At 45.6% G+C, this 17222-nt stretch overlaps 1 protein-coding gene and 1 long non-coding RNA gene across 2 annotated transcripts; one reads left to right on the plus strand and one right to left on the minus strand.

Annotated features, from left to right (window-relative positions):
* Positions 1-7693: 7693 nt before the first annotated feature.
* Positions 7694-10385, plus strand: LOC100839379. The gene is made up of 2 exons (XR_137948.4): positions 7694-8226; positions 10190-10385. It is a non-coding gene; the product is annotated as an uncharacterized LOC100839379 (long non-coding RNA).
* A 3976-nt stretch (positions 10386-14361) lies between these two features.
* On the minus strand, positions 14362-16861 carry LOC100839680 (profilin-1). Its single transcript, XM_003564279.3, has 3 exons — positions 16542-16861; positions 15571-15708; positions 14362-14795 (listed from the first exon to the last, which is right to left on the minus strand). The coding sequence occupies exons 1-3, from the start codon at positions 16662-16664 to the stop codon at positions 14661-14663; spliced, it is 396 nt and encodes a 131-aa protein (XP_003564327.1). The 5' UTR covers positions 16665-16861; the 3' UTR covers positions 14362-14660.
* Positions 16862-17222: the final 361 nt, after the last annotated feature.

The raw sequence follows: 17222 nt of genomic DNA on the forward strand, positions 1-17222 counted from the left end.
TTGCCGCAGCCCCGGTTGCTGCAGAAGCCACAGAGGCGCCTGCTGCCGTTGCAGAGGTGGCCGCTGCCGCTGGCGCTCTTGGTCGCCGCACCAGCGGCACGTCATCCTCCTCCTCACCCCCCGCCTCGGGGAGGACCGTCCGGGCTCCAGCAACGCCGCCCGCCTCGTCGCCGGGCCAACTGGAATCCGATCCCCCCTCGCTTTCCTCGACCACGTGCTTCCCACGGGCAGCGGGTGGCGGAGGCTTCGGGGCTGGGACCGGGGGATCAAACATCAGCCCCAACTCGTTGCAGGGTGGGTAGCTATCGATCATGTCGTGAAGGCCCGCGACGCCGGCGTGAAGGGATGGAGCCCCGGGGGGCAGCTCTGTGAATGGAACGTCCTCGCCGGTGATTCCCTTCACCCACTCCTGGATCACCTCCGGCATCACACCCACGCGTGGTGCCGTCGGGCCCCGTGTACATCCACGCGGGGCAGGACCGCAGCAGCAGCGGCGCGATGCGCCGGCTGATGTAGGTGCGCGCCAGATCCAGATCGGTGAGCCCCGCTAGCCGCAGGGTCTTGATATTCTGGATGATGGGAAGGAGTTCCGCGTCTCGGCTGTAGCGGTCCCGCTAGCTGCCGTTACTCGCTGGCAGCTCGGTGGGCGCATGAATGAACTCGTTGGGCTCATCCACGCGAACCCAACACCAGCTCCCGCGCCACTCCTTTTCGATCTTCTTCTCGCTCCGCACGATGAACTCTGACTTCATCTTGTCGCGGGCACGAAACGAGACCCCTGACGACATCGCTCCCGACTGCTCGACGCGCCGGTAGAAGTATTGGCGGAACAACGCCACCGATGGCATCACCCCGACAAACCCCTCACAGAGGAATTGGAAGACAGCGAGAAGGAAGAGAGAAGTGGGGTGGAGCTGCGCAACCTTAAGCTAGTACGCCGCCATGAGAGCATGGACGAAGAGGGAGTACGGAGGTACGAACCTAGAAAGGATGAAGTGGCCGAACACCCGGAAGTCGTTGTCCTGGTCGACGCCGCCGGCAGGGAAGATGAGCATCTCGACGTACTCGTTGAACGAGGAGGCGACGGCGTGCCGGATCTTGTCGACCCCCTCGCCGTTGTAGCCGGGCTTGAAGAAGGCCCGCGTGGCCCTCATCTCCCGGTTCTTCTGGTCCTTCTCTGACAAGGGCTTCTTGGGGGCTTTCTCGCCCTTGTCAGCCGTAGAGCTTTTGGAACCCTTCCCTCTCTTGGGGGGCCGTAGGCACCATGAGGAATGTGGGCGGCGATTAGCAGGATTCAGGAGCGCGAGGAGGAATTGGGATGAGGAAGGAGGACTGGGGACTAAGTGATTGTCCCTCAGCGCAGCGGTGGGGTTTTATAGCACCCCAGCGTTGAGCAACGGTCGCATCCGCACCCTACGGGTGCGCTGGGGATAACTACGCTTAAAGAAGGGGAGTGCGGGACGTGGCCTTAACCACCCGCAGTTAAGGGGAGATTAGGGCGGAAATCTCGCCCCCACCACACTTCCTGTAACGGCGGAGCCCCTGGAGCAGCACATGAACGGGAACCCGAAACGACTCGGGACCCACGCGTCGGTTAAGGGCGTAGCCCAACAACCGACCAAGGATGACTTCGCTTGGGAACAGACGTTGCCGGCCCACGCCCGGGGGCTACTGTCGCACCAGTGGCACCCGGGGTACCATCACGGCGCCGGCTATGCCGGTCTACTCGCTGAACGGACCGGCGGTGTCGCACCAGTTGCACCCGGGGTACCACCATTGTGCAACGTGTGGGTCGCCTCGCTTGCTCCCCGCAAGGACGGGACCCCGGGCAGCGCGGTGCGAGCTGCCCAGGAAGCCACCAGCCCGGCAAGACTAGCCGGGCTGGGGGGGTTGCCCCGGATGGCATCGTGAAGGTTCCCATCAGGGCGCCCCCCGGGAAGGTCACTTGCCGGGGAGGGTGTTCCCTGGCGCAGGCGCTTACAACAGGGCTGGCGCCCGATGCAAGCAGAGTATTGGCACCACGTGGCTGCCCGGCAGGCTTATTTTGTGCAGGGCTGGTCAGGGCGTGGAGTATGGCACAACCAAGCATTAAATGCTCCGACAGAAGGGTGGTTCCCAGTCTAGTCAGCCCACAGTGAGTGGCTCGTAGTGAATCTAAGGCACGTACCGCAGCTACAGCACTTTGCAGCATGCATGCATGCCAGCGCAGAAAGGGCAAGCTCCCTAGGGTCTTTGCTCGACACTTGTCCCCCATGCACCGAGGCACCTGTTGTATCCCTTTGAGTATAACAGGAGGACCAGTGCCATCGGTCGGAGGGGTTCGGTTCTTTCTAGGTTACACTCCAGTGGAGTTTGAGTGAGAGTCTTTTAGCCCAGAAGTAGCAAGTAGCCACTTAGCAGAAAAGGGAAGAGAACGCCCGGGGGCTCCCCCGGCAACCTGTAAACACATGTTCATTGGCTAATAAAAACTCCGAAGCAGGACGTAGGGTTTTACACCTCTGGGTGGCCCGAACCTGGGTAAACAAGCTTCTGCATTGTACGCTCGTCATTGGCCTCACCGGCGATCGCCGGAGCGATCCCCAACGCCCACTGCCGAACCAAAAAGGGGTGCCTCTCATCCCCGGTGTCTAAGCCCCAGGCTACGACAGGCGGCCCCGATGCTTGGCGAAGACAACAATTGGGCCACTGCCCTGGCCTCTCCACCTCCACCACCGGACGTCCTCTTCTGCCCGGTCCACGGGTACGGCCCGTGCCTGACAAGGGACGGCGCAGTGCCGCCGCTCCCCTCGCCAACTCCGCCCGAGCCACCGATTGAGGACGCCGCTGCACCTACTCCACCCGGGCTCGAGATTGACGCGAAGGACTCCGCCGGCGATGAACCGGGGCTTGAGGAGGTCCATCCGGAGGCAAGGGGGCTTCTCCGCAAGTTCGCGGCCGCCATGGCTTCACACCACGCCGGTCCCGCTGCCGGCGGCTGGAATCCGGCGGCCCTTGGCCTCTCCTCCTCTAACGAGGGGGGGCCGTCCTCCCTCTAAGGCGCAAAGCAGTGGAGGCGGTGGTGGGCGAGATTGGGGGCGCCGTCAGGCGTGGAGGCGGGCTAGGGGAAACGTAACTACTCAACCCTCTCGATCCCTCTTTTTAACCCTCTCGATCTGCCCCTTGTCCCAACCTGGGCCGGCCCAAAAGGCCACCAAGGCCCAGCCTAGGAAATTCCCACGCAAGCAGCAGGCCACCCCTCCACTAACACAAGGCCGAATTGCAGAAAAGCCTGGAATTCTCCATTATTTGTGATTTGGTCCAGATTTCTGTTTATTAGTAGCAGTATTTATTATTTATAGGTCCTTGGACTTATATTTATTTGCATTCGAGTAGTTTTCTTTTGGATATATATTCAAAGACATATTTGTATGTAAATGTGTATGTAAATATTGTCGTGTTCAATGTGTTTGTATGATATGCATCCCCTATTACATGTGATATTTACGCCTTTGCAATTGAGATCTTTATTTCTTGCATATTCGAGAGTTTTGCTTCAACGATTAAGTCCCAAAATGGCATAAAAAATGCCCAAATTAGACTTGATTCAAGAAAAATCTCTATTAGTGATAAACAAAAATTATCACTATGTGACTACCTCAATTTAATATATGCGAAACACAAGGTATTATAGACTTTCAATAACGGTAAAATGCTAAATGGCGTTGAATGTTCCGTTAGAACATACGCCTTATTGAAAGCAGCGAATTATTTCGCGTAGTGCTGAGAGATCTACATTGTGTCGAATACACACAATGACTACCTTCAACGTGCTCTTCCAATATTAAATTAAAAAATAACACAAGGTGCTATAGTCTTTCAATAACAGTAAAATGCTAAATGGCGTTGAATGTTCCGTGGGAACATACACCTTATTGAAAGCAACGAATTTTTTGCGTAGAGCTGAGAGATCTACACCAATAATCGGTGATTATCTTCAAATTGTTATTTGAGGTCTACACTATATGAATTTAACATTGATTAAATCTCATGCATTTTCTTGCAATTTAAATACAACAATGACCACAATATTTTGGCTTTACCTACTAGTAATTGACAAAATTCATGGTTTTACAACCCCATGTAGGACAAAATGACCGGGAAAGAGTTTGAGGAACTAGCCCTCAACGGTCGAAACTATCCAACTTGGGCAATGGACGTAAAAGTGAGCCTTGTGTCACGCGGTCTTTCAGCGACCATACAACCTCGTCAAGAGGGACAACCGTCCATCGCAGATTTATACAAATATAATGCCTTATATACTACAAGGAACCACATCCATGCTGATCTCAAATTAGAGTATGTCATGGAAGAAGATCCATACACACTATGGCTTGCCCTTCAAACTAAATATGAACAGCAGAAGGCCGTGATTTTGCCTGAAGCCACACATGAATGGACTCAACCACGCCTACAAGATTTTAAATCCATTGGAGAGTTCAATCATGTCGTTCATAAAATTTGTTCAAAGTTGCAATTTTGCGAGAAGGAACCTTCTGAAGAGAAAAAGATTGGAAAGACCTTATCCACTATGCTTCCGGCCGATAGGATCCTCCAGCAACAGTATCGTGCATGCCAATTAAATAGATATTCTGATCTTATCCATGTTTTACTTCAAGCCAAAAAGAATGATGAACTTCTAATGAGGAACCATCATCAGTGACCTGTAGGCGCTGCACCTTTGCCTGAAGTACATGCTAATTTTCAGAAAAACAACAAGTTCAATGGATCGACTAATCGACCAAACAACTTCAAAGGCAAGCAAAAGGGCAACAAGAAAAACAAGCCACGTGTACAGGAAAAGGGGAAAGGCACTTTCAAACCACAATACGACAAATCTAAAGTTTGTCAGAAATGTGGGTGCTACAAGCATATTACAAAGAAATGTTGTACCCCTCGTCATTTTGTAGATCTGTACCTCCAATCCGTAGGACGCAAGCGACCTGCTCATCAAGGACCAAGATTTGAATCACACTTCAATTTCCAATCCGACAATTCCAAGGAAGCCGGTTGTTCGCATGATACGAAGAAAGAGCTAAGCAACAACCCGATAATCCAAACGTCTAAGGACCTAATGAGCACAGAGAACATGATCATTGAATTTACTTCTAATGATATGTTTGGAGACCTAAACTAATTCACCTACCTCCGAAATAGATATTATTTATATTTACGTTCCTAAGTATTGTTGTAAATAAATTATAGTGACCATTGTCATCTATATTGTAATATTACATTATTGTATCAGCACTTTCGTACCTACATATTTGACATATGTATTGTAAATTACGATATTGTATTATCAATTTAATACATAAATAAATTTGTATGTATTCTATATATCTATTAAGAATGTTATCAAAATTCTTCCTTTTCCATATATAGTTTTTTCTACGGGAGTCAATCCAAAATGGACGAAGAACTTTGCCTTGTGGACAGCGCCACCACAAACACTATACTTAGGGAAACAAAATATTTTCAAACCCTTACTAAAACGCAAGGAAATATTTTGACAATCGCTGGACACGATACATTAATTGTTGGCTATGTACGTGCCATCATCACACTTCTTATGGGTACACAAGTAATAATCGAGGACACTTTATTGTATCCCGATTCAACTCGTACTCTGATAAGTTATACGATATCCGTCAAAATGGGATTCATATTGAAACCCACGATGACGACAATGAGGAATTTCTTCTATTTACAAAAAGTAACGGATATGGCAAACAAATTCTTGAAAAAATTCCTTCTTTATCGTCCGGATTGTACTATACATACATAAAACCTGTAGCCCATGTTGCGTATAAAATAATTTTTCAGAATGTCAATACATTCCATACTTGGCATGATCGCCTTGGTCACCTCGGAATCGGGATGATACGAAAAATTATTAATAATTCTGTTGGTCATAATCTTAATAAAACAAAATTCACAAAATCTCAGGATTTTGTATGCACAACATGTGCACAAGGTAAGCTCCTTTTAAGACCTTCTTATCTTAAAATACAATCGGAACCACTCAAATTCCTTGAACGAATTCAAGGAGATATTTGTGGCCCTATCCAATCATTGTCTGGACCATTTAGGTATTTCATGATTTTAATCGACGCATCTACAAGATGGTCTAATGTGTGTCTACCTTCCACACATAACCATGCATTCGCAAAGATAATGAGCCAAGTAATTAAATTAAAAGCTCATTATCCAGAACATCGAATTAAAACAATTCGAATGGACAATGCGGCTGAATTCTCCTCACGCGCCTTCAATGATTATTGCATGGCATTAGGAATCAAAGTTCAACACTCAGTCCCATATGTCCACACACAAAATGGTTTGGCTGAATCTTTTATTAAGAGAATTAAGTTTATTGCAAGACCTTTATTACAGAATTGTAATTTACCAACAACTTGTTGGGGTCATGCGGTTATACATGCCGCTGATTTAATTCAATTGCGACCAACTGCATATCATACTACTTCTCCCCTTCAATCAGTACATGGAAATCCACCATGTATTTCCCATATGCAAAAATTCGGTTACGCTACTTACGTACCGATCTCACCACCACAACTTACATCAATGGGACCACATAGAAAATTGGGGATCTATGTGGGGTACAAATCACCGTCAATTATCAAGTACCTAAAACCTCTCACAGGGGATCTATTCACTGCCCAGTACGCTGATTATATTTTTAATGAGGATCATTTCCCGACATTAAGGGCAGAATTGAAGTACCAAAAACAAGAATGCCAGGAAATCAACTAGAATGTCCAAGGCATTTCTGCCTCAGATCCACGTACTCAAGAAACTGAACAACAGGTTCAGAAAATTATAAATTTGCAACATATTGCAAACAATTTACCAGACGCATTTGTTGATTACAAAGTAGTAACTAAATCCTATAATCCTGCAAAGAACGTACCCGAAAGATTGGAGGTACCTATAAAAACTATTCAACCTCCTCACCTACCGTTCAAAGGAAGAGGGGGAGAGGTACGACAACTAAAAAGGATCTAGCTTCCAGCAAGCAAAAAAAGGAACAAACGAAGGAGCCGCGGCAAAGAAAACAGAAGAATAAATCTTCTGAACCTCCTTCTACAACAACAAATGTGAGTCAACATTTGATTGACCGAGATCAATTGGGTAATATACTATAACACCCAAAATTTCATTTTGGTTGTAATAGCATCATGCCTCATGCATATTTAGTTTCTCATGCATTTTTGAATTTCTAGACATATTTTATTTCATTTCCAAGTGTGTTCGAGAACGAGAAGAGGGTAACATGACATCCTCAAAATGGGAATGATTTAATTTATGTCACCAATGCATGTTTGGAGTTATAAAATATTTTGGGAAGTATAAACTCTATAAATTAATTTTTGTAAGATACTTAAGCTCGTAGCGGAATATTTTGATACAAGAATTATTTTCAAATGGTATGTATGGCTGGAAATAATTTTCCTAGGCCCAAGGCATTTTGCTTGAATCTCTGGAATTTTATGGACAAGGTTTGGTGTTATTTTGAATACCACAACCAAATCCAGAATTTATTAAAGAGGAAACAATTTGGAAAAAAACTAGAAAACAAATTACCGAAGCCCACCTAGGCAGCCCATCTCGCTGGCCCATCTCTCCCCGAGCGCCACAGCCCAGCCGAACCCCACGGGCGCTCGTCTTCCTCCTTCTGCACGAGCACGAACAGAAATAGGCACAACGCCGTCGCCAGCGCAATCTCCTCCGGTTCCCCGTCCAGGTGCTCTGAATCGAATCCCACGAGCCTCCTCTCCCCAATCCCCTCAGTTTCCCAAATTACAGCCCAACAGTCTCCCCATGGCTCTCCTCTCCATTAATGGCTAGAGCCATTGATCCCGGCGAGATAATCTCTCGACCCTGCTCTCCCCTTCCCCTATAAAAGGCGCCCAGGTCCTCCTTTCTTCTCACCTCGCCACCCCCACGGGCTACGCCCAAGCGCTGCCCTATTCCCCTCGCAAATCGTCACCATAGCTCGTCGCTGCCGCGGCCGCTCCAACCGGCTGTAGCCGTCGACCGACGTCGCCTCCGACCACTCCGAGGATCCAGACGAGTCTGCCGCTTCCTCCTCGACCTCGCCCACGATCTCCTCGACTCCGCGACGACTCCCTCGCTGTTTTCCTCAACGCCGGCGAACTTCCTCCGGTGAGAAACGCTCACCACGAGCAGTTTTGATTAGCCTATTTCGATAGCTTGTAACTTTTGAACCGTAGAACATTTTTAGCCAATTCTTTCTGCTATTGTTAGGGCAAACATTTATCTACCGATTATTTCACTAGGGATACCCCGTATCCATGATCTCCTGTAGTGCATCTTCGTTGGGATTAGCTATCCACAGCATGTGCCTTCTGGAGTAGTCACCTTCTAGAATTTGTATAGACTGTTTTGTAGAACCTGCTGGCGTAAAACCTCCTTTAGAGCATAGAATAGATCTTTGTCCAAACATTAGTTCACTTGTTGCACAATATCAGATCGGTTCACATCAGTATATGATCTTTGGAAAACTGTATTCACAGTACCTCTAGTATAGGTTAGTCAACTTCTGAAAATCATATCTTTTGATTTGTTAATCCAAACTTTGCAAGTTAGACCTGCTTAGAATGTGTAGCATCTAATGAACCTGTTAAGTGCTACTCTTTGCAAAGTATCTGCAGTCGTAATTGCAGGTTAAGTTTCGGATAACCAGACCATAATCTAGTTTAACCAAACCCCTGTAGATGTAACTCTCGGTGCACATATTTAGCATCAGTACCTGTTCATTAAAATTTGCTTGCACCCGTTTAGACATAGGAACAGTGCGTTTGGTTTAAGCTTACATTAAATAAGATGTATTTAAGAAACCATAAAATTATTATTACTATGCATATGTTGGTTTGGAGTTTCTTGCATGCATGCCGCCATCTTGCACTTTTGTTTTTGTGGAATTGTTTATTTATTTTGATATCGTTTCTTTTAACGTTAGATTGCACGGAGTGTGACGCGGAGTGCTATCAGGAGTGTGATTCTTGCTGCGAGTACTCAGAAGACAAGTTGCTTTGACCATATTTATCCCATTATTTTGCTATGCATATTTTTGTAGAAATGCATGTGTAGGAAAATGCTATATGTTTCTATATCCTATAGTAGATAGCCATAGGTTCCATGCCATTTATCCTTGTAGCCTTGTTTTATACTTTACAAAATCTATGTACTTAGCAATGCTTGCATAAGGGTTATGGTGTTTTCGATAAAATGGTTTTATGAAATTATGAGCCCATTATGGGGCAGTTTTGTGAAAAGTATTTTCTAAACCAAAACTCAAAATGTTTTTCTCTGGGCGGAGTGGTATGATGAGAGCCAAAGATTGGTGTCTACAAGAGCTGCATCCAGCGATTGGCTCTGCGGATGCTCAGGATTTTGGTGGGGACCGCCGCCCAGGAACAAAGAGAACCTTTTAAGTTTCAGTCCCAGAAGTTTCCAGTACAACCACATGCTATATGGGCTTTGGCTTGGTCAAGTAGGTGGATGAGAACTCGTGCATTGGCATAGCCCTAGGAGAGCGTTCTTCGGATCAGGGTCGTGGGTGTGCTGGCATTATGTACGGGGGACTCCATCAAAAGACCTCGGCACAATCTTTACCTGTTGCGCACACTTGTCGTTAGGCAACACTTTGGACTGATTGTGTCATGTGGGGAAAGTGTACAACCTCTGCAGAGTGAAATCTAATCGATTAGCCGTGCTCCCGGTTATGAGCAATTTGAGCGACCGAAGATTCAAAGCCAGTGAAGGATCTCCTCTGTTTTCTAAGTTTTTTTAAAAAAAGGTTTTGGCAAGTTAGGTCATCTGACTAGCGGTTGCCTGAAAAGCCTAAGCAGCTGGCTCTACCCAGTGATTGGCTGGAGTCAGTTTAGCTCGTATTTTGACATGGGGATGTACCATGAGAAGATTATTTTGACTTAAGAAATCCTTTACAAAAAAAGCTTTCAAAAATGTTTGCGAAACAAAATTGGCTTTATGCAGAAGAACCCCTCAGCCATCTCTTCCTTATCCATGCATATACATTTGTTATACTTCCCTTGACAACTTGCGAGTACATTCAATGTACTCACCTGCTACATATCACGTGCAGATGATGAGTGAAGACGTAGGGTTCACGGGGCCTATACTCAATAAAGCCAAGTGGCATTGATGGAGCCCAAGTTTTATTTGCTTTATTTTGCTTCCGTTGTAAAGTGAGCCAGCCACTATAGCTGTGCAGATTGTAATAATTAAACTCTGGATTTGTCGTTGATTAATAAAGATGATATATGTTTTCTTGGTATCCACTTGTTACTGTGTGTGCTCTGCTATGATCCAGGGATAGCACTGTGAGCATAGGGATTCGAACCTTACCGGGTTCGGGTCGTTACATATACACCCAGTGGATAACCAACATGCACAACTCAGCTCAATAGTGCACTCAATTACTAATGCTGGGACATCGGAAAACCTGGGCTTAACCGCAACGGGAAATCGCGAACAGTCACCAAAGGTAAACGAAATTTCCACAAATTACTTAGACACTGGAGAAATATACAATAGAAAAACTACGTTTGTCGACACTTATTTCTCTACTAAGATTGCAAACAACCTTCAAAATGATCATGATCCAAAGACCATAGCCGAGTGTGAAAAACACTCTGACTGGCCTAAATGGAAGGATGCAATTCAAACAGAAATAGCCTCGCTCAATAAAAGAAAGGTATTTACAGAAGTAATACGTACACCTCCAAATGTTTTCCCAGTGGGATTCAAATGGGTTTTTGTCCAAAAAAAGAAGGAAAATAATGAGGTGGTGAGATACAAAGCGAGACTAGTAGCACAAGGGTTCACGCAGAGACCCGGCATTTGTCGTAGCACGGGGCTTTGACACCGGGGATGCGTGAGCACCCCCTTTTTGGTTCGGCAGTGGGCGACGGGGATCGCTCCGGCGATCGCCGGCGGGGCCAATGCGAAGCGCTACAACATGCAATGAGCACGGACACGCGTTTTACCCAGGTTCGGGCCACCCGGAGGTGTGAAACCCTACGTCCTGCTTGTCTGAGCCCTTATTGACGGAAGAACAAGTGCTTACAAGTTGCCGAGGGAAGCCCCCGGGTGCTCTCTATTTGGCTAAGTGTCCTTTGCTACTTTGGGCTACTGCTAGTGTAGTGCTACGAGTTGGTCGGCGAACCAGTAACGAACCAACCATCCAATCCCTTTGACCGCTGGCAGGGGTCCTCCTCTTATAGCCAAGGGGATACCACAGGTGCCCCGGTGCATGGTTTACAAGTGGCGAGCAGAGAGCTCGGGCAGCTCCTTCTCGGTGCGCTAGCATACATACATGCAAGAATACTAGCCTTGTAGCTAGGGGTCTAAGGCCTAAAAACTACTCTTGGACAGCCACTATTCGCTTGACTTGACGGGGAACCCCCTTCCTGTCGGTTCATTAAATGCGTCGTGCGCCTCACTCCTTGTCCTGACGAACACTGCACGCTGGGTGCCTGCCGCGCGCCCACGTGGCGCCGCTGTCCTACTTGCTCGATCCCGCCCTTGCAGCGGAAACCTGTGCCCGGGAACGCCCCTCCCGACAAGTACCTTCCCGGGAGGTGCCCAGGCGGGAATTCTCCCCCGAAGCCCCGCTAGCCCTACCGAGCTAGTAGCTTGCCGGGCAGGTCGTACACTGCCGCCCGAGGTGTGATCCTCTCGGGAGGCAAGCGAGGCGACCCACGCGTCGTGCAGCGATGGTACCCGGGGTGCCACTGGTGCGACAGAATTGATTTCAATGAAAAATATTCTCCGGTTATGAGTGGAATTACATTCCAATATTTAATCTCATTATCTGTTCAAAATCGTCTATCTATGCAGTTGATGGACGTCGTGACTGGATATCTTTATGGGTCATTAGATTCGGACATTTACATGAAGGTTCCCGATGGAATCCAAATTCCGAATACTAACGCAAGACGCAACACGTACTGTGTAAAGTTGAATAAATCTTTATACGGTTTAAAACAGTCGGGTAGAATGTGGTACAACCGACTAAGTGAGTTTCTCATTAAAAGGGGTTACTCTAACAATGATGACTGCCCATGTGTATTCATCTAGAAATCAAAAACAGGATTTTGCATTATCTCAGTATATGTTGATGATTTAAACATCATTGCCAACAAACAGGATATAGATGAAGCCCGTAATCATCTAATGACAGAATTTGAAATGAAAGATTTGAGTAAAACCAAGTTCTGCTTAGGTTTACAACTTGAGCACCTTCCTTCGGGAATATTGGTTCACCAAGCTACATATATTCAGAAAATCTTGGAGAAATTTAACATGGACAAATCATATCCATGCAAAACATCTATGGTAGTTCGATCTCTAGACGTAGAGAAAGATCCATTCAGACCAAAAGGTGATGGAGAGGAAATTTTGAGATCTGAATTCCCATATCTTAGTGCCATTGGAACATTAATGTACTTAGCAAATTGCACCCAGCCGGATATTGCATTTGCGGTAAATTTACTAGCTAGACATAGCGCAGCTCCAACAAAACGCCATTGGATAGGAGTCAAGCAAGTTTTCGCTACCTACAAGGCACTAAAGATCTAGGTCTATATTTCCAAAAGGAAAACCAAGACTCTGAATTAATCGGATACACCGATGCTGGCTATTTATCTGATCCCCACAATGCCAGATCCAGACCGGTTTGGTGTTCCTACACTGTGGGACAGCCATATCGTGGAAGTCTTCTAAGCAGACTCTAGTGGCTACATCCACAAATCATTCGGAAATAATAGCTTTATACGAAGCATCTCCTAAAAATGTATGGCTACGCAGAATGATTAACCACATACAACAATCATGTGGTATTGGTTCAATTGAATCACCTATAATTATCTATGAGGATAATTCTGCTTGTGTTGATCAGATGCAAACAAGTTATATAAAAATCAATATAACTAAACATATTGCACCTAAACTATTCTAACCTCATGAATTACAACAAAATGGGGAGATAAATATCTTGCAAACCAAATCATGTGATAATTTCGCAGATTTGTTCACTAAGTCCTTACCCAACTCCACATTTCAGAAATGTGTATATGGGACTGGTATGCGACGACTTAAAACTTTGCAAGCATCAGGAGGAGTATTCACCTGAGTTTAACCTGTTCATAACATCATATTGCACTCTTTTCCTATTATGAGTTCTACTCACTAGTTTCTCATAAAAGGTTTTTAATGAGACAATATTAACATAACATTATATGTCATATTTTCTATTTTCCCCACCGGGGTTTTTGTGGATAATATACAAGGCATATTTATTGTTCACATAATTCGAGATGAATTATCAAGAGACAATATTCAATATATGTTATACCATTTTCTCCTTATTTTCCCATTGGGTTTTTAAAGGGAGTTTTTCATAACATATAAATATTACTATTATTTCCTCAATATTTTTCCCACAAGGTTTTTGGAGGAAATTACAAAATTACAAGATTCCATGATGATTCAAGAGTATACATATCAACGGAGCAAATTGATCACAGGGGAGTGTTGAGAATAATTAGTTATGATCAATTAGATTAATTATTAGTTAACTAATAGTTAATTAGGGAATTAACCTCGTAACCGTTCGAGTCCCAATTTTCCCAAAACTAGGACGCGAGTGCCAAAAGTTAGGACACCAATGCACGTATTAGTGCCCATTCCCCTTTATATATATGAGCATCATTCAATGAAAAGAACACACAATCATTCATTCTCAAATCATTTCACAATACTTTCCTCTACGGCGAGTTCCAACTTCCGAAACTAAAATGTGTCACTTTTAACAAATCACTACTCCCTCCGTCAAACAAACGATGTCTCAACTTTAACCAAATTTGAATACATCTATCCACTAAGTCATGTCTAGATACATCCAAAACATCCAAATTTGAGACATCTTTTGTTGAACGGAGAGAGTAGTTAAAAATTGTACTTTAGCCTGTCGTTGCATCAAACGTACTCAAACTAATTTTGACAAACTTAAGACATCTTTTGTTGGACGGAGGGAGTAGTTAAAAATTGTACTTTAGCCTGTTGTTGCGTCAAACGTACTCAAACTAAATCGAATCCGTGCGACGCATGTTTCACACAGCGAGCTAGGCGCGCATCTTTAATCACTCTCACCATTTCGTTATTTCCGTTGCTCGAGGTGATCGCACAACCATGACTCAAGTCTGACTGCAGCAGATTTCAAGCAGCAACAAGCACCACGACCAGGGAAGCGCATCAGTAGAATGCAATCATCTTGATAAAGCAGAACCCACAAGTCCATGACCAGGCAAATGTACATGAACTCAGTGAAAAAGCAGCTGAGTTTGATACGACACGACGCCAAATATTTAAAAACCCCAAGTAAAATCTTTTCTCCGGACATGTCACCAACCAACAAACCCAAGCTAATTATTCACTGCATATATCATGTGGAACGCCAAGCAGATATGCAAGCCCACAGGTTTACCGAACCAGACAAGGAGCAGACATAGTCGCCCAAATGACCAAAATAATATGTAACCTGGGAGCACTGCTTACATGCCCTGCTCGACTAGGTAGTCGCCAAGCCTCTCCACAATCATGTTGCACTGGCCAGGAGTCATTGGCTCATCATAGATACCAACAAGCAAGGCCTGGCCGGTCTTCTTGATGGTAATGCCACCAGGGCCCTGTAAGAAATATGGAAACCAGTAAGGACCAGCTCTTTCTTCTCTGCGAAAAAGGATATCAACTGTTTCTCTAGTCCATAATGGAAAATTGGAAGGAAGATAATACTGATTTGTCCAGCTTGCATGAAATGCATTATGCAATAATGACTAGCAACTTTTCTTTATGGGGATATCAGAAAATAAGCATCAGCATTCGGTAGACTGGAAACAGACTAGTGACAACCTAGCAGCTGAACCACTAATAAATGATAAGCATATTTCCTTGTTAATGGCCACAACTGCGGTTTGCTGACAGCTAGAGCAACCGTAAGCGCTTTAGTCCGCGGAATACTAGCAAAGAAAATACTGAGTACAAGACTACTCCCTCCGTTCCATAATTCTTGTCGAAATATTACATGTATCTAGACGCTTTTTAGGAATAGATACATCCATTTTTGAACAAACTTGAGACAAGAATTATAGAACGGAGGGAGTACTAGCTAACACATAAGGCTTGTATGTGCTATGCCATGGCAATTGTATCAAGTTGCATGAATTGTTTGCAAATTATAATGGATACTGTGAGAGCATTCATCCGATGAACATGCTTGCATAAATGAGATACAGCAGTATATATAGTTAAAACTAGGGGGGCAGACTCAACTCAACATATTCCTAACACGATCAGTACAAATAGCCTGAATTATTTCAGTTTGTTTGGCAAAACTAACATGAGTGTTAAGAGAGGCACAAAGCATTGACGGTTCACAGGCAGTTGCTTTCAAAAGAAGTGTACCTTCTTTCCTCGGATGACAACACCAGGTTCACCTTGGATAACCATGTATTTTTCACTTCCAAAGAAAAGACCAGTTGGTGCAAGAGTTCCAGGTTCATCAAAGTCTTTCATGATGGCAGTAATTTGCTCAGGCTTGAACTGCAACATTAAGAAGCATAAAGCAAGTCAACTTAGTGATAGAGCGGGCAAGGATGAAAGAGAGAACATCCATAATAAACACATGGTGCGCATAATAAACACTCCCAAGACAGAGTATTACATTAGACTGTCATTGGAAATTCATTCTCCGCAAAAACAACACGATAGCTATATCAGACTAAACAAACTAACAGGTGAATCTAGGTAATACTATATCCCTTCCTAACAATATACATCTATGCCACAGAATCAATGACATCAGAGCATGCTATCGTGCAGCAAAACCAAATGTAATGTCATCAACACTATGTTGGCGCGAACTTCTCCACTGCAATAACATGCTTTGGCAGGCCTTTAGCAGCTACTCTACCTAGTACTTGCCGTGGCAGGAGTTGCTCCATTTCTGTTCCGAGACTAAAAAAGTTTCCTACGAACCAACTCATCCAGTCGAAGTTCGGGATAGCAAACCGGATCACACGGCCAGAGCAATGAATCGGATCCGGCAGTGGTTCCATGAACATCTACACATCGTCCAACTTGCAACACCCCTCCTATAATTCCACATCATACACATGAACCCTACAAGCAGAGGCTGGCAGCGCACTCATGTAGTAACAACTAACGGAAACAGCAAGAGGCTACGAGATCCTCGACAAGCATCGCGTCAGCGACCGAGATCCGGATCTCATCCCGGCCCGATCCAGCAGCGCCGAGCAGATCGCGCACGGATCCAGCGGGACACGATCGGGTCAACCACGCAGGGGAAGGGAACAGAGAACGCGAAGAAACAGAGTAGACCGGTTGAGGAAACAGAGGGAGAGGGGGTGGCTGACCTGGGGGAAGTTGTCGGACTGCGACCAGACGCTGCCGTCCTGGCCGAGGATGGCGGCGGCGGTGAGGTGGTTGCCCTCGATCTCGCACATGAGGTGCTCGTCGACGTACGCCTGCCACGACATCTTGGGTCTCCTCCTACTCCTCCGGCGGCGGCTGCCCCTCTTTCTGCGGGTCTGCTTGGATCGCACGCGGTCTCCGGGCTGCTGCTTTGCTTGGATGGATGCCTTGCCTTGACGGCTGGGTAGGCTTGGGGGTAGGGAATATATCGGTTGCGTGCGGGGAGGATGCGGCGGAGTGAGTCCAATGGAAAACCCTATTTTTCACGGCCTTCGCTTGCCCTTTTACGTTTCTAGAAATGGGAAAAGAAAATGTTTGACGGGGCCAACGTGTGGTGTTGGCAGAGAACTAGAGGAGGTCAAAAAATTTGAATGCAAATAGAGTGATTTCCTTTTTACCGTTTTCGATGATTTTAGCATAGTAGTATTTCCTATCGGTGGTTGGGCGTAAGTGTAATAATTTTAGGTCGATTAGTCATCTCACACTGTAGTATTGATGATATGTGGCATGGGTGAACGAGCGCAACGTGGTGCCTGAGAAAATGGATTGTCGTAGATTTTGTCTAGACGTGGTATCACTTACAAAGAAGTACAAATATTTATACTGCAATTGTCCTACGAGGA

The sequence above is a fragment of the Brachypodium distachyon genome, chromosome 1, assembly GCF_000005505.3.
Source record: "Brachypodium distachyon strain Bd21 chromosome 1, Brachypodium_distachyon_v3.0, whole genome shotgun sequence".
Lineage (NCBI taxonomy): Eukaryota > Viridiplantae > Streptophyta > Magnoliopsida > Poales > Poaceae > Brachypodium > Brachypodium distachyon.

Coding starts and splice junctions, on each gene's coding strand:
- LOC100839680 (XM_003564279.3), bottom strand. CDS start 16,664: ATGTCGTGGCAGGCGTACGTCGACGAGCACCTCATGTGCGAGATCGAG. Junction 15,709..16,541: donor AGTCCGACAACTTCCCCCAG/GTCAGCCACCCC, acceptor TTAATGTTGCAG/TTCAAGCCTGAGCAAATTAC. Junction 14,796..15,570: donor TTGTCATCCGAGGAAAGAAG/GTACACTTCTTT, acceptor TATTTCTTACAG/GGCCCTGGTGGCATTACCAT.